Below are 18,230 nucleotides of genomic sequence, written 5' to 3'. Positions count from 1 at the left end.
CCACAACCAGCAGCTGAAAAAGTCACTGGACCAAAGTTTGGAAAATATATACTTTTTGGAATTACAAGACTATTCTTCTTGTTATACGTTATGCAGATTTGCAAGTAGTTGCTGAAATTATTTTGTAAAGCTCAAAGAACCATCCTGTTTACTCTAAGGGCAAGGACATGCACTCTGTGCTCATTAGTACATCAGGCCAATCATGCCTTCACATACACACATTGCTGAATTTGGTGGTCTCAGGTAGACCAATCTTAATTTCTGAGCTGCTTCACCAATAATTAAAATCTACATGTCTACAACTGTATATACAAAATATTTAAAAACTAATTGTCTAAATTTAATTAGTACAAGATTGCAAAAAAATTGTATAAGTAGTAAATCTTTTTGTCCAATGACTTTTGTGAAATAACAGGATTTTTGCATATTAGCTTCTGGCAAATTTAAGGTATCTGATTTTTTTTTAACTAAAAGCTTTGAAGAGCAGTGAATCAATACTTTCCTTACATCATTAATATCCATACCCTTTGCAAACACGTTTGATATGTGTTTCTCTATTGATAGAATTAGAGTTCCAACGGGTTTCAAAACGCTAAATTGAACTGGCCTTTCTCCTCAATTTAAGGAAAAATATGCTCTTATTTCAAAAGAATTACACTCTCCGAGCAGGGTGGTGTTCAGTACTGGACTTGATAAAAATCGGGGTTCTGTTTGATCTCAATTCCCAAGTCCCATCGGAAGTTAGAATTTGAACTCGGGAAAAGCAAAGACTGGTATGAATACAGGAAATTCAAAGTATGGTTACTTGATTAATATTGAGCACGGCATTTTTACTAAGCTATAGTTAAAAATAAGTGGGACGTTACGAATTCATACTAAAGTACGACATTTCAAATACAAAGGACTGCTGTCATAAATCTACATGTAAAGCATTGGCCATTGTCGACAAGTAGCCGAATTGTAGGGAATATGTGACATCTCCATCTCGACGCTAATATTTCAGAAATTGCAGCTTAACCCCAATAAGCGTTAGGCTCCAATGATTGCTCACCTGAAATGGTAAAATATTGTCATTCCTCAGCATACTGTCTTCCATCCAAGACTTTGGTGGGAAAGCTGAGCTGGATCTCGAGTACTTGTGCGCCGGGATGTGGCTGCCGGGGAAAGGCTTCTTCATGGGCGAGATGGAGTTGAGGCCTGCCATTCCGCCAGTCATTCCTCGGCGATGATCTCTGCCTTGGGATCCACCCCAAACGCCGACCCCGCCGCCGGAGCTCCAGGAGGACGAAGAGGAGGACGAAGGCGACGGGCTTTGGTAGCTGTTCCACGGAGAGGGAGGCTTGCTGATGCTGTTGGTCAAGTGAGGCAGCTGGTTGAAAGCGTTCCTGTGCGGGAACGGTGCGGGGTGCGGGCTGGCAGGGGACCTCCTCTGCTGCTGGTGGTGATGGTGAGGGGGTGGCGGCGGAGGAGGAGGAGGGTGGTGGTGGTGGTGCGGGTGGTGGTGCTGAGAGAGGGCCATCTGAGGCGAGAAGCTGCCCCCGAAGCCGGGGCTGACGTGGTGAGGGAAATTCTGGAAGAGCATGGCACCGTTGGCGGAGGGAGCGGGGACTCCCTGGTGAAAGAAATTATCTTCGCTGACGGTAGGAGGAGTCATCGCTGCTGACCAGTTGCTGAAACCGGTCAAGGAGGATGTCGAGGAGGTGAGAGACGGCGTCCCGGTCGTGCCCGCTCCCCCGAGCCCCGACGAGGAGCAGGAGGAGGAGGAGGAAGAGGAAGGAGGCGGCGGCGGCGGATCGTGGTAGTCGAAAGCCGGCAGGATGGGCGACTCCATCCTCAGCTTCTCCTTGGCGCTGCTGCTGCCGCCGTTAGCGCCGCTCGGGTTCTCCTCCTCGGATTTGGGCGAGTCGGACAGGAGGACTAGTTCAGGAGCAGCCGGATCGAGTCTGGGAGAGAGCTGCTGCTGCTGCTGATGTTGTTGTTGTTGCTGCTGCTGCTGCTGGGATTTGGATTTCTCTGACAGCAGCAGCTCATCCTGCATGGTCTGGGGAGCCGAAGCAGGAAAAAGCCAAGCCGAGCCGGTGGCAGCGCTCTGTTGTTGTTGTTGTTGTTGTTGGTGATGGTGGTGGTGGTGATATCTGACTGGAAAGGCGACCTTACTGTTGGTATTATTGGTCTGAACTAATAAACCGAACCCGTAATCCCCCATCGAGCGTGAGTGACGGCCGCACGATTCACCCCCCTCCCACCCCCCAGCCCTCCTTTTGGTTTCTTTATCCTTCCTAAATATATATATTTGAAATAGATATATACACATATATATATTAATAAAAAGGGGGGAAATGTCGAGTCACCGCCCTTTCGGCACCACTTTTTTTGCCTCAGAAAATCCAATTAACTGTTTCGAAACCAGCAGCTTTTTTTCTCTCTCTCCCGTCCTCCCCGACCGGTTTCTCTCTCTCTCTCACATGTCGGTTATTACATTATATAAATATGTTTATATTATCGACCCCCCCGCCCTTCCACAAAAAGAATCACAGAAGGAAGAACTTGTTCCCCCCCCACCCCGTTTCCCTCCCCCCCGGCTTTCTCACTCCTCACTCTTCACCCGCCCGCCTGCACCGACAGACTGAGCGCAATGACAGAGTCGCGAGCTTCTTCCTGTTCGACGGTTTTCAGGCCCCTCCCCCACCACCGCCCCATTCGCCCTTCGCTCTGACAAGAACACGCCGCCTTTCTCTTCCGGTTCGGCAGTTTCAAGGTCTCCCCTCCTTCCCCCAGGCAACACTTCTTTGCATATTCATCTCACGTCACAAACGGGAAATCCGCACGTGGAGGCACGCGCGGATTTTAAATGAAAGGTTCCAACTGACCAGCGGCCAAGGAAGGGCACTTAGAGCTGACAGGGCTTTTTTTTAAAAAAAAGATAAGCTATTAATATTGTTTTGCTCATCAAGTCGGTCATAGTTTCACTTCACAGCAAAAACAAAAATTGCTGGAAAAATTCAGCAGATCTGACAGCATCAGTGGAGAGAAAGACAGAGTTAACATTTCGAGTCCGTATGACTCTTCTTCAGATTATTGATTATTGACTATTGATTGCAAAATATTCCGTCTCATATATTGCAATAAAATTAAAAGTGTGAAAGTATTTTTTTCAGGCCGTTTGTGAGTGGTACATAAATTGCAAGTTCACAATTCTCTACCCCCATCCTCCAGTAGCCCATTGACTGAAGAAGTTCAGTCTTTGCTGGACTTCTCTGTTCCCCAGTATTGCCACTGACTGAGACCTGATGGTGCAAATCCATGCTGAAAGGTGCCACTCTGTTGCAAAACTCTAATGATATTGCTTTGTGTATGCAAAAGGACCAACAGCTTTGTCCTTTCCACAGCCATCAAGAAAATGTAGAGAGGATGTGGCAAGAAGTACTTTCAGCTTTCTAATATGAAAAATTGAAATAAAGATCTAGAACAAGATGTCCCTTTTTTACTGCTATGTACCCATAACATTTTAAGTCATCTTTTGCACTAAGTTACTTTGCATGTATCTTGCAGTTGGTTTTCATTGACTAATCTAAGAATCAATTTTGGGGATTGGTTTGGATGTTGGTCAGGATGGATTAAATTGGGAAGTTATTATTACTGCTGTGTATCAGTACTCATCCATATCCTACAGGATCAGGTGGCTCCAACGTGCAAATTAAGATATTCAGCTTTCGTATCCAATAAATATTTCCTAATGGATACGATTGGCTTAATGAACTTCTTCTGTACTGTATCATTTTATGAATACAATGATAAGTAATTGAATGGGGTCCTAATTTTGGTACAACCCAAGCTTATCAACTGCTGTTCAGTCTCAGGTAAGGATGGCTCAGCCTAACTCATTTAAAATCAAAGCAAACAAAAGTCATGAAAATAGCAAAACTGAATCAAAATCAGGTGAATGAAAACAAAAATCTATGGTTGCCCATCAGTCTCACAGTGATTTGGTAGGTACTCGGGAATCATGAAGCCCGTAAAATATTACATAAAACATAAGTATATACTTGAAAAGTTCTGCCCAGTGATCCTATATGCACCATAGACCTTTAGGTTATAAGGCTACTTTGGTGCTTGGTGACATGTTTCAGTATCACAAGACACTGCCCATGTTGTTTCACTTTAACTGAATAATTAAGCACATAAAGTATAATGTAAATAAAGGTCCCAAGTGCTACTTATTGCATTGTTTTTATGACAGACATGGAAAAATAAAGGGTACAGTATAGGGAGGATGGACATAAACGATCCCACAGCACTGTGATGAAGAAGAGCTCAGGAGTTCTCCCTGGTGCCCTGGTCAATATTTATCCCTCAGTCAGCATCATTAAAACAGATTATTTGGTTATTACTTCATTGCTGTTTGTGGAACCTGGTTGCGCAAAATTGGCTGTCGCTTTCCTATGACAGTATCTATATTTCAAATTGGCTGTAAAGCACTTTGGAACATCCTGAGGTTGTGAAAGTGCGATACAAATGCAAAACTTTTCTTTCAAGATTTGTATCTGAATAGCTTTACTGCTTGTGAATTGAAAAGCTGAGTGATTTATATAGGTCCTTTTCAAAAATAAAAGTTAAAACAGTATATCATACTTAAGGCTGATGGTGTCATGGAAAATGAAAATTGTGAAATTTGATCCCTAATAATTCTCCGAATTTTATATAATAAAAATGCAATTTGATTTATTCAGTCACAATAAACCAATGGCCCACAATATGAACAGATAGAATTGTGGAAATTGATCCTTAACACAGGCAAAAATTAAGAAATTTAATATAAAAACACAGATTTGGAGTTAGTCACCAAAAATAGTGCCCCAGGTCATATTCTAATTATGTCATAGTCCTTATTAAAGATTACTTTTGATTCTCCTCTTAGATTTCCCACAATGTAAACCATTGCCCAACAAAAGCAACCAACTTGGTGGGGGTCTCTGCCATTCTATGATCAACCTATAGAAGGTATTCAAGATACAGGATCAAAATACTTTTTTGTTGTGCATGTTTCTTTCTTCTAGAACCTTGTTCCAGATTTCTGTTAGACATTTATCCAAGATTCACTTTTATTAAAAAATTCCATAAGTTCCTAAGTTAGTACTTAGGCTCCATTCCCTTTAGGGCAGGTTTTTTGGAACAGCTAATCTTTTCCTGCTTTTCAATTTTGCAAGCAAATGTGACATCCCAACCTAGAGATAAACTACAGTTTACATAACTAAGCATTTGCTATTTTTATAAGCGCATGTTGATTCATAGAAAAGTATAGCAGAGTATGAGGCCATTCTATTCATTGACTCTGTGCTAGCTCTTTTGAAGTTTGTTCCACTTCCCAGCTCTTTTTCTATAGTCCTGCAATTTTTTCTCCTTCAATGAATATCCCACTCCCCTTTGAAAGCTATGATTGAATATTTCCACTACTCCATTAGGCAATGCATTCCAAATCCTAACAACTCATTCTGTAAATATGTTTTCCTCATGTCACCTATACTGAAATGTTACTCATTACAGCTTTAATATTGAGGTTTGATAGATGGACTTTGTGACCACAAAATTTCTGGAATCTAAGAGTAGATTGTAGCAAAAGCATTCAGAGGTTGATTAATCGTTTGGTAGGTTATGGTGTGAATGCTTCCTTCAAGGCCTTACCATCTTTATTACAGCCATGAGGGTGGTTAGCTTTGTACAGCAGGATGATTTGATGGGCTCCCACAAACCAGGAGCTCCACCCACACCAGATGCAAGTATCCTGATGGATGCCAATCCAGAATTTACAGCAGTATTTCTGGTCTCTACTTGCTGGCAATGCTTTAAGCAGGTTTTGAACTCACCACCTTTTGGCTCAGAGGTAGGAATGCTACAACTATGTCAAAGGTTCACTCCAAAACAGGTTGCAGCAGACTTGGACTTGTATAGCAGAAGATTTTTAACACAACCTTTGCAAATGAAACATTGCTGGTTACAATATATCCAAGGAAGTGGCTAGCTCCATCTCTCGAATGCAACAACCATGATTGGTATCAAATCTGAAATATGTTAGCTGTAATAATTTTGTTTAAACCATCAGAAAAAGTTTGCAACAAAACTGGGATTCTGTACCAAGAAGCATTGTAGACTGAGGTATTGAATAAGGCATTGTGACAAATCCACATAAATTAGTAGTAAGACTGCAGCTGGAGTACTGTGTGCAGTTTATGGCTTCATATCATAGAAACAGTGTTGACTAAATAAAGAGAATAGAACTAGGGGGTCTCTGTTTTCCATTTTCTAGAGCTAGAGGTCACTGTTTAAAAATAAGGGGTCGCCCATTTAAGACAGAAATGAGGAGAAATTCTTTTTTCTCAGAAGGTCGTGAGTCTTTGGAACCCTCTTCCTCAAAAGGTGGTGGGAGCAGAGTCTTTGGGCAAAATTTTACGACAACGGGATTTTACTTTCCCATCGAAGCCAATGAAGTTTAGAATGTCTCGCCGCATTTTACGGCTCCGTCCCTGCTGAAAGGGGATCGTAAAATTCTGCCCTTTGAATATTTTTAAGGCAAAAGTAGATAGATTCTTGATAAGCAAGTGCGTGAAAGATTATTGGGTGCAGATGGGAATGTGGAGTTGAGGTTACAATTAGATCAGCCATGGTCTTATTGAACATTGGAGCAGGCTTGAGGAGCCAAGTGGCCTACTCCTGCTCCTAATTTATATGTTTGTATTACAGTGGGAATTCAATAGGAGGCTTCCTGATCTGATGAAATACAAATATGAAGAAAGACTTAAGAAAAGCTGCTATTGTTTTTGTTACATAGAGGGGATTAAGGGGGTGATTTGATAGAGGTGTTAAAATTATTACAGGGAAAGGGTCAGACTAGATAGAAACAGAAGGTTTCCAGTGATTAACGGGATTAGAATGAAGTGACAAAGATATTATTAAATGTAAGTGATTTAGGATAGAGAGCAGGAAAATTTTGTTTCATTACATAGAATTGTGGGACTGTGTAATGCACTACCAGAGCTATAGACTGAAGTAGATAACTTGCCAACATTTTAGTTAGTCAGTCAGGTTGAAGATAAAGAGACTGAAAGCAATAAAGGAATAGGATCAACACATGGGATTAGGATTGCTGCTTGTGTGGAGCATAACACCAACACTCACTAGTTAGGCTGAACAGTTTGTTTTTAAATTGTGATTTCTCTAAGGCCAAAGCTGAACCCAACTCAAAGCCAAGTTGGAGGTATCACTGGTAGGTCGGGGGCAAAAGTCATAGGCCTAGGTCACAGCAAAACAGAACAAGACAAATTAATTAGAAAATGGAAAATGCATTTATGACTTCAATGCACATAGTGCACAAAGAAGCTCTTTACCTATTATTAGGTAGTATAGAGGCAACGTTTGGCATGCATCTCATTTCTCCCAATAAAGATAATCAAACATTTACCCATGATTATCATGTAAAGACCACTGGATGATACAATTCTGATGCGGCATCAGTAGGAATACAAAATATTTTCACAACAACTTGAACTCACACTCTGGATGGAACCTTCTGCTCTCGCTGGTGGTGAGCTTAGAGGTGGAAAGGGCATTTACTTGGCCAGATGGTGGCATACCTGAACCCTGCCACCTTTCCGCCTCCACCAGAATTAAGTTCCGGGTGGAAGGTCCTTGGTTGACCTTCCCACTCCACCGCCAGTTGAGGCTCTTAAATGGTCAATTAACGACCACTTAAGAGCCTCATCCTGTCACCGCTGGTATTAACCCAGCTGCAGGTGGCCCTGTCACAATATGGCATGCATGACAGGTGAACCTGGGCATGCCACTTGTCACCTCAGTGCCTGATTGAGGAACTGGACATCAGGAAGCGGGAGGCCTGCTGAGAGCCAACTCTTGACCTTGCTTCTGACCCCCTCTGCTCTCCTCTCCCTTGATTCCCACCCTGTAAAACCCACTCCCAACCCCACATTACTTACCCGTAGCCTGGGTCCTCTGTGTTTCTAGGACTCCGCGGGTGTCCTTCTGGCAGCAGCCACAGCCTCCTCAGCAGCTGCTGAGCACGAGCTGCAGGCCTCTGATTGGCTAGCAGCTCTCGCTAGGCGGGACCTCCACACCCATGGTCTTGACTCCAGGGGAAGACATGCTGGTGGCCTCGCCACTGCCTGATTGGCATGCAGTTCAGTGGGCCTTCCTGAACGGAGGCACCATGGGTCTCTTGCCGGCTCTCCAACCAGCAGGCAAAACCCCCAATGCCATAACAAGATCTACCCTCTGACTCAGAAACAAGGGTACTACTACTCAGTCAGGATAGTACTGAAATGCATAATACCAGTTCAGCCAGAAGTTCCTCTGATAGTACAGTGCATTTATAAAGTAATGAACTGAGAAGTAAAGCTGGATGGTGGCAGGAGCAGTACAATTAGATTCAGTACCACAAGGTTAGGATCCTCACTCAGTTAGGTATCCAGCCAAGTCTGATGAAATTGTATGTGTGACAACTGGATTGGGCTTGGTTCTGAAACCCTCCAGTGAATGAATAGACTGCTGACCTGCCAATACTATCAGACTCACAAGAAATAATTGCCACTCAGGTAAGGTAAGGGAGGATGCCTGGCCTCTGTGGGAATATAACAAGCCATAAAATCAAGACCATCACAAAAAAGGTAGGGAAGAAAAATTGGTGAAAGGAAAGAAATATCAAACTCTTTTATATTAAATGCGATGAAGGATGTTTGCTCTCTCTAAGCATAATAAGCATGTGAATTCCCCTATTTAAGTGCATAATCAGAGATATTGGGCTGACAAACGTCAGAAACTTGATATCAGGGTCGTTTCTTGGTTGTGAACTTTCTCAAGGTGAAAGCACGCCTTCCAGCTGAATTCTATGGGAGGCAGCCAATTAGTAGATTGTCTCCACATTCTCTGTGCGATTAGGAATGATGGGTGGGTTCCGGAGCCCACTACAAGGGAGAACAGCAGCCCTCACTCTGTAATCAAAGGGAATGTGACTGACGCCCAAGTAGCAAGGTGTTGCCATATCAACTATCAGAGGTGTGCCTGAGACCTCATTAGGTCCATGACGATCAGAGACATCCTCCTCCAGGAATTCCAGCCTCAATGGCAAGACTCTGAGTTAGGAGGCCATTTTCTGCTGAAAATATTTCAATCTACTTCAGCTGTAATGCAGCCTCGACCTCCTGCAGCACAACTACCTCCTCTCAATTGCCAGAGAGTGGAAAGAGATTGGGTTGGGGAGTGGTGGGGGGTGGCGGAGCCCGGGCAACACCAGCAAAATTGCTGTGCTGCTGCAATAGTTGCCATTAAGTGGCTCCTTAATTAGCTTGATTGCATTCCCTATGCTGCTGCTGGGTGGGTTGTCATCACTACTGTGGCCCACTTCCGAGAAAAGTGCAAGGAGGAGGGAGCACATTGGGAAGCTGATCCAATACCTTTTAGTGCAATTTTCCTGCCTGCTTCGCACCCCATTGCCTCAACGTCTGGGAATATTCTGCCCATTGAGACTCCAATTTACAATAAAGATTGTGCTTTAATGCTGATTTTTATTCAATGTGTCAGTTTCAGGCTCTACTTTTTAAAAAAAATTAACTGTCCTAAAATGAAATAGTCTAAAAATCCACCCGAGAATATTTACCCTACTTTTGTGAACAATGCAATGCTGTCTTTTGAGTGGCAGTGAAAGTTCAAGAATTTCACAGTGAGTTTTATCTCGCTTTAGTTGGTTATGGCGAGTCTAACATGGTTTGTAGATGTGTGTATGCTTTGTACTGTAGTGATGATGTTGGCCAAAAGCTACAAGGCAGGAAATATCAAAATACAGAAGAAAACTGCCTGTTGAAAGCAATTGGAATTAAGGGACAACATTGCCAAATGCTTCAATATTTAGTAGCTGTTCTTCTGCTTCACTAGTATGCGCCAGCATCTGTGGAAACATTTTTCACATTTCTACAATTGCTATATTATGACAACATCATGCAAAAGTTTGTAAAACTTTACCAACCTTAAAATAGTTCCTGACTAAAGCTACATTTTTTTATAAACAAGAAGAGTGTAAGTCAGACTAAAGGGAATGTTCAATATCATCTCACCAATTAAATATGTATTTTTGTTTCCACGTCTGCCTAATTTCCATAAAGCCAGCTCTGCCGCTGAATATTTATGAAGCTGGCTATAATTCACTCGTGACCTTGTTGTTCATGAGTTGCCTAGGTACTCTCACTAAGAAAGTAAAAATGTATTTCACAAGGATAGTCTTCAGCTTCCCTATGTATTTTCCAATGAATTACATAGGCATTTCTCACTGGGGAAGGTGAAACACTTTATAAAGAAATATGTGTCTTTTCCTAATATTGAAATATGGCATTCCTGGCATTGTTATATTAGTGCCACTAAAACAATGCCAATCTGAAATTTTTCCAAAATATTACTGGTGGCCTTGTTCTACTTTTGGTTTTACCGAATAATATCAAATTGATGCTCACGTCATGACATTCAAAATACAAATTTTAAATCGCAGAAAACCAAAGTCAACCAGATATAATACAATTTTCAATATACTCCTGAATAAACGTGGCTAAGATAATTTTGAGCAAGTTCCCAGCCACGGAATTTCATTTGGGTGTCAAGCAGGAAGGTTCTTTGTGATCCCAAGGAAGTTGCCTTCTCAAAGTAAGGGGAGAACCTTGAAATAAAGGACTAGGCTGATCTGAAATAACTAGCCCAAGAGAGTTTTGTACATGCCAGTTAAAATATAGTTATTTAAAAAGATAGTGGTTGTGTAACGATTCAATATTCGCAGTGAATTATTTGGAAGGTAGTAACAAAAAATCATTGCTCTGCATTTTGTAAAATTGGATTTTTGCGGCATTATCTGGGGAAAACATAACTGTAAAATGTAAATAAAATAACTTAGACAAATAAAACTGATTTGCCAAAGTTTTACTGTCATTCTGGACACAACAATGTTAAATTCAGACAGACTGTGTAAAGCTTCCCCATTTATGTTAGATGTTCTCAGGGTAGAAAGATCGCAGATTAGTTCAGAAGCCTATACTTCATATTTTTCGGAAAATTGTTATCAGAGCAACCTGATTGGTCTAAATACCAATGTGGTTGTTTTCTAAGAACCACACATTATTATCATTATGTAGTTAGCATAGACAAATCAAATACAACACCCCCAAAGAAAGTGGTTGCATTTACATCTCAGGTTGACTTTGGAATCAGCCTCTTAATGGATTCACTCTTCACTCTTGTGGCTTCTTACTGGATCTCATCTGCTCCAGCTCTTCCTTAAAGGTTGCATTGATGCCAATTTTATGTCTGCTCCAACACACCTTGGAATAGACTATTGAAAATAAACTGCCCACAATACAATTTCAGGTATAAATAAAGAATACTGCATTGATGGTGTACTTTTAGCTGTGTGCCTCATAGCCATGCTCAAGGAAGGTGATTTAAGAGGATCAATTTACCTCCTATGCCATGTACCGCCGAAATTTTAAAAATTTGCTATACCACAATTCTTTATTAATTTTCCAATAAATGTAAAATATTAACTCCTCACCTCCCAAACTTACATTCAATTAATTTAGGATCTTGTATCTTTTTGCCCAAAAACATCAGCTGAAACTGCTCCATGATGTTATTTTGTCACTGTGGTATAATATCTTGTTATGCTCACATGGCTATCAGGGATCACTGAACAATATTTACCATGGGACAATATCAAACAATATTATTCAATCATATTGTCCCCATTAATCATAGCGCTCAAAGCCAGTCCTGTGGTTATCATGGACCAATAAACTTTCACAATATAAACTGAAGTCAGCTGAATCCCTGGATTGCCTTTAGCTGCAAGTCCAAGGCATCGCATATCAAAAGTGGAAAAGAAACAATAGATCTGTCGTACACTTATCAGCAGCCAATGAAATTTCTAGAAAATGGTTCAAAGGTCGAACTAACTATGATTGTTTTTGCAAATGAGATTGTTGGAAAATGATAAATGTTTGGAATAGTCGCATGAATTCTTTTGCCCCCAGGTCCCATGGTCAGGTTTCCATGCCCCCAGTCACCTGACCACTCTTTTTGAGTCATCACCCTAACTGTCAAAGGGAGCCCAGAACCGAGCATGTGTGGCCCAGCCCCTTGCACTGAAGCCTGAGAATGCTAGGAGTTGCAGTCCTTCAACCAGGGTCTGGCCTCCGCCCCGAAATCACATAGAAACAGACTGGCAATATAGACTCCTTCACACTACCATGCAGGAGGTGCACTGCAGCAGCTCACCAAAGCTTCTTTGGCAGCACCTCCTAAGCCCGCGCCCTCTACCATCTAGGAGGACAAGGGCAAAAGTTGCATGGGAACACCACCACCTGCAAGTTCCCCTCCAAGACACACACCATCCTGACTTGTAACTGTATCGCTGTTCCTTCACTGTCACTGGGTCAAAACCCTGAACTCCCTTCCTACCAGCATGGTGGGTATACCTACACCATACAAATTGCATCAATTCAAGACAGAGGCTCAACACTGCTTTTGTAGGCAATTAGATATGTGTAATAAATGCTGGCATTGCCAGGAATGCCCACATCCCATGAACATTTAACAAATGTAAAATGATAAATACTGTTTGATACCACAGCAATATAGGAAGGAACACTCCAGGATGATGTTTGAAAAGCTAACCGTCCTTTGTAATTTAAAAGAAAATAAAAGTAGACATTTTTCAAAGAAAACTATTGACAAGCATCATTCTTTTTCTTGTGGAGCAGAAATATTCACACTGGCACAATTGAAATAGTGATGCTTGGGTTAGGCAACATTGTTTTAGAGAAGGAGAGAGACCTCTTCTCTGGAACATGGGTGGACTCAAAGCTGACACTGGGTAACCAAAGATCTATTTCCCCTCACTGACATTCTCATTATGATGAGCACAGGAACTCCTTGAAGGTTTAGTTAATATCTAAAGAGCTGGAGAGAAACAAGTAAGCAGATAATTACACCAATGGAATGAAGTTTATTTTGTCAGTCAGCAATGTCATGAGACCAACTAATTCAGCCAACAAAAAGTTACAACGTAGTAATGCATTAAAAAGGTTTTAGTAGTATTGCAACAATCTGCGTTTTGCCTGTGTTGTCTAAGCTAGATTGTTAAAATTAGTACTGTTTCTATAATGTTAAATCCAGCATTTTTTTTCTCACAGCTGGAAGCCTGAAACCTGAAGCCATTGTGTTTTCGACGATGATTTGAAGTGTTCATTAACTATTCAGGCATGGCAGGGGATGAGGAAGAATCACTGTCTACAATCTCAAACATTTTATACCACTGTAAGAAAATGAAGTGTCACAAAGTTCCTTTTACTTAAATGGAGCAGTGAGGAGGGAGGCACTTGCGCCCACACAAAGGCTAGTAACTGATAGATTGGTGGGTTGAACTGCCACCACCTCCCAACCACCCAGACCCAAAATATTTCAGATTTAAAGCAGGTGTCAGACAAAACTATCAATCACCCGCTATCTTTTTTTCTGAAACACAGAGGGTGATTATTTTCTAATGGGCGGCAATAAGAAATTGTCTACATTTTAAAATGGTCTGAACCACCTAACTTTGAATAGTCTAGCTAGAGAAGACAGTGAGTTTATAAATTGTATGTTTATTATTTTCCATATCTGAGGGGTGTAGGAAATTGTTCTCACTGAAAGCTATACGCTGCCTATTCACGTACTTCATGGTTGGCATGAAGCCTTGGCTGTCTCAGCAGGGTGCTTTTCAGTCTACCTTCAGGAAAGAGAAGAAAATGCATGTGGCCTGTATACAGAGATAAGTTTGTCTATTACAATCCCTGGTTTAACTAGATATTGAACAGTAAAAGACAAACTGAAAATTATAAGGTCATGAGGTCTGCTTATAGGATTGGCTGGTTCCTCGTAACCAAAGAGAACAAAAGACTTAAAACTGTGACAATAATAAAGCACGAGAATGAAGCTTGTGGACCCCAGGGTGTGTAACTGCTTTAGCACACTCTCCAACTGTGTTACTGAATATATGTGCAATATAAAGTTAAGGGGGTGATTTTAACTCAATAAGCTTGGTGGAAGCATTTAGGTCAGGCAGTTAAAATTGCTTCAGACTTATTGCAGCATTTCCACCAACTGCCATTTAACTGTGCAGTTTTGTGAATCAGCTCAGGCACCCACCAAAACTGGGCAGGCACCTCATGAATACATAAAAATCTGGATCCAAGGATGTCATGACCCGATTTTAATGTGAAACCACAGAAGTCTACCTCGCGTCCAACCTGCCAGTGAAACCAAGTAAAATTGGTCTTTTGAGAGCCAATGAAACAATTTTTAAAGGGGTACTTAGCTGCAGGGAATTGAATCATAGGATCTGTATGCATTGTGCTGTCTGAATTACCAGGAGAATTTCCAGCTTCCAGATTGCTTCTTCCTGACACTTACCTCAGTCAATTGTAACTGCTTATGGGTGTCTTTAATGCCAGCTTGATTTTGTGTGGAGTTGGATGAGGAAAAGCCGCAGTAGAAAACATGGACAGCAAGTTGTTCTGCTCATTGGAAGCCAGCACACAAGATGCATAAGCCAAGAGCCTGCAGCATTGCTGGAGCTGGCTACACACTCTAAGGTAGACTGGAGCATGCTGCTGCTCTGCAAGATGACATCACACAGTCTGCAAGCGGATTCCTACATACTTTCAGCCATGCTGCTGCAATTCCTTGGTGGGCATTCCAATACCACATATACCTTGCTTGAAGGAAGCAATTTTTCTTTAATAGCTGGGCCCTTAATGTCCTCATCTTCAGTTTGTTCAGCAGAGCTAGAAGAGGACCTTGATTTCAGATGACCTGTCTCTTGGGTTGTCTATGCTGCAAGTTCTTGCTGCTGCTTGACATGACGGATGTTTCTCTGCATGCAAACCCCTCTAGCTCACTGTCTAACCATGCAGAGTGCCAGTTCCGTGCAGGTGCTCAGGACAGATGGATCATGAGTTGGTGCATCCTCAGGAACATTGTTTTTTTTTGAAAAAATCATCCATGGGATGTGAGCATGGCTGACAAGGTTGTCATTTATTGACCATCCTTAATTGCCCTTGAGGAGTTAGTGGTGAGTCACCTCTTGAACCACTGTGGTATACCCACAGTGCTGTTAGAAAGGGAGTTCCAGGATTTTGACCCAGTGATAGTGAAGGAATGGCAATATAGTTCCAAGTCAGGATGGTATGTGACTAGGAGGGGAGCTTGCAATTTTGATGCATCTGCTGCCCTTGTTCTTTTTGGTGGTAGAAGTTATAGATTTGAAAGATGCTGTTGAAGGAGCCTTGGTGAATTGCTGCAGTGCATCTTGTAAATGGCGCACACTGCAATTATCGTGCGTGTTGGTGAAGGCTGATGGGTGGTGTGTCAATAAAGGCAGGCTGTTTTGGCCTGGATAGTGTCGAGCTTCTTGAGTGTTGTTGGAACCAGATTCATCCAGGCAAATGGAGAGTATTCTAATACACTTTTGACTTGTGCCTTGTAGATGAAGGACAGGCTTTGTGGAGTCAGGAGGTGAGTTACTTGGTGCAGAGTTCCCAGCTTCTGACCTGCTCTTTTAGCCACAGTACTTTTATGGCTGGTCCAGTTCAGCTTCTGGTCAATGGTAACCCCTCCGGATGTTGAGAGTGGAGGATTCAGCGATGGTGCTGCCATTGAATGTCAAGGGTCAATGGTTAGATTCTCTCTTGTTGGAGATGGTCATTGCCTGGCACTAGTGTGGCGCAAATATTACTTGCCACTTAGTCCAAGCCTGAATGTTGTCCAAGTCTTGCTCCATATAGATGCAGAGTGCTTCAATATCTCAGGAATCTCAAATGTTACTGAGCACCGTGCAATTATCAGCGAACATTCGCACTTCTGACCATAGGATGGGATGAACGTTATTTATGAAGCAGCGGAAGGTGGTTGGGCCTAGAACTCTACCCTGAGGAACTCCTGGAGCGATGACCTGGGACTGAGATGATTGACCTCCAACAACCACAACCTTCTTCCCCTGTGCTAGGTATGACTCCAACCAGTAGAGGTTTTTCCTACAGGTTTCCATTGACTTCAATTTTGCTAGGGCTCCACACTTGGTCAAATGCTGCCTTGATATCATTGGCAATCAGTCTCATCTCAGTTCTAGAATTCAGCCCACTTATGTGCTGGACTACCCGATCATTAAGGATGGGATTTTTATGGAGTCTCTTCCTCTCCCTAGTTGTTTAATTGCCCAACACCATTCACGACTGGATGCGGCAGGCCTGTAGAGTTTTGATATGATCCATTGGTGTGGAATCACTATTCTTTGTCTATAGCATGCTGTTTCCATCGTTTAACAAGCATGTAGTCCTGTATTGTAGCTTCACCAGGCGGGTATCTCATTTTTAGGTATGCCCGGCCCTGCCCCGGCACGCATTCCTACACTACTCATTTAAATCTGAAATAAAAGCATAATACTGTGGATGCTGGAAATCTGAAATAAAAACAGAAACATGCTGACAGACCTGCTGAGTTTTTCCAGGGTTTTCTGTTTCTTTTTCTCTTTTAGATCTGTTCTGAATCTATACCATTTAGCACGATGGTAATGCCACACAACATGGTAGACGGTGTCTTGAATGTGAATCACAGAATCACAGAATTTTAGTGGCACAGGAGGAGGCCATTTGGCCCATCGTGTCTGCACTAGCTCTCCAAATGAGCATTATGAACTAATGCCATTGCCCTGCCTTTTCAGGCTGATATTTTCTCCACTCGGATGTTTTTCTTTCCTCCTTCACCGTTTTGCTCCTTGCCCAGTTCCCTCGGGATGCTCTCAGCTCCCGCCTTTGGTTCACCTTCCTGCCTGGCGGCCAGATCAGCGCCTGGCACCTTGCCTTGCCTTTTGCCCGTACCCTCATACATTGTTTCTATTCAGATAAACACCTAATGCCCTCTTGAATGCCTCGATTGAACCTACCTCCACCACACTTCCAGGCAGTGCATTCCAGACCCAAACCACTCGTGTGAAAAAGCGTTTCCTCACGTCACATTTGCTTCTTTTACAAATCACTTTAAATCATAGCGCTCTCGTCCTTGATCATTTTATGAGCGGGAACAGCTTCTCCCTATCAACTCTGCCCAGCTCCCTCATGATTTTGAACACCTATATCAAATCTCCTCTTAGCCTTCTTCTCTCCAAGGAGAACAGTCCCAACCTCTCCAATCTATCCTCATAGCTGAAGTTTCTCATCCCTGAGGGGAGGTGATGGCATAGTGGTATTGTCACTGGGCTAGTACTCCAGCAACCCAGGGTAATGCTCTGGGGACTGGGGTTCGAATCCTGCCATGCCAGATGGTGGAATTTGAACCATTGTTGTAAAAACACATCTGGTTCACTAATGTCCTTTAGGGAAGGAAATCTTCCCGAAGGAAATCTACTGTCCTCACCTGGTCTGGTCTACATATGACTCCAGACCCACAGCGATGTGGTTGACTCTTAAATTTTCTCTGAACAAGGGCAATCAGGGATGGGCAATAAATGCCGGTCTAGCCAGTGATGCCTACATCCCATGAATGAATTTTTTTTTTAATCCCTGCAACCATTCTTCTACACTCTCCCCAATGTGTTCACATCCTTCCTATAATGTGGCACCCAGAACTGTACACAATACTCTAATGAGTATCTTATATAAATTCAGCATAACCTCCCTGCTCTTGTACTCTATGTCCCTATTAATAAAGCCCAGGATACTATAGGCTTTATTAACTGCTCTCTCCACCTGTCCTGCCACCTTCAATGACCCAAGTCTTTCTGCTCCTGCATCCCCTTCAAAATTTCACCCCTTATTTTATATTGTTTATCAATGTTCTTCGTACAAAAATGCACACATCTCCGCATTGAACTTCATCTGCCACCTATCTGGCCACTTTACCAACTTGCTTATGTCCTCTTGAAGTTCCACATCATCCTCCTCACAGTTCACAGCACTCCCAAGCTTCACATCATCCACAAACTTTGAAATTGTCCCCTGCTCATCAAGATCTAGATCATTAATATATATTAGTAAAAGCAAGGGTCCCTGGGGAACTCCACTATAAACCTTCCTCCAGCCCGAAAAATATCCATTGACCATTACCCTCTGCTTCCTATTTTTCAGTCAATTTTGTATCCACATTGCTACCGT

At 42.4% G+C, this 18,230-nt stretch overlaps 1 protein-coding gene across 2 annotated transcripts in view; it reads right to left on the bottom strand.

The window, feature by feature from the left end:
• cpeb4b (cytoplasmic polyadenylation element binding protein 4b) overlaps positions 1 to 4,748 on the bottom strand; it is an 87,334-nt gene extending 82,586 nt beyond the window's left edge. Inside the window, exon 1 of one of the 2 annotated variants that reach the window (XM_078550598.1) lies at positions 1,052 to 4,748. In XM_078550598.1, the coding sequence (XP_078406724.1) occupies positions 1,052 to 2,314 (1,263 nt within the window). In that variant the 5' untranslated portion in view covers positions 2,315 to 4,748. The remainder of the gene's footprint in view (positions 1 to 1,051) is intronic. The other variant, XM_078550599.1, reaches the window with a different exon arrangement.
• Positions 4,749 to 18,230: the final 13,482 nt, after the last annotated feature.

The sequence above is a fragment of the Cetorhinus maximus genome, chromosome 10 (assembly GCF_964194155.1).
Source record: "Cetorhinus maximus chromosome 10, sCetMax3.hap1.1, whole genome shotgun sequence".
In the NCBI taxonomy this organism is placed as follows: domain Eukaryota; kingdom Metazoa; phylum Chordata; class Chondrichthyes; order Lamniformes; family Cetorhinidae; genus Cetorhinus; species Cetorhinus maximus.
Note: the sequence above shows the minus strand (reverse complement) of the source record. Positions and strands in the feature narration are given on the sequence as shown.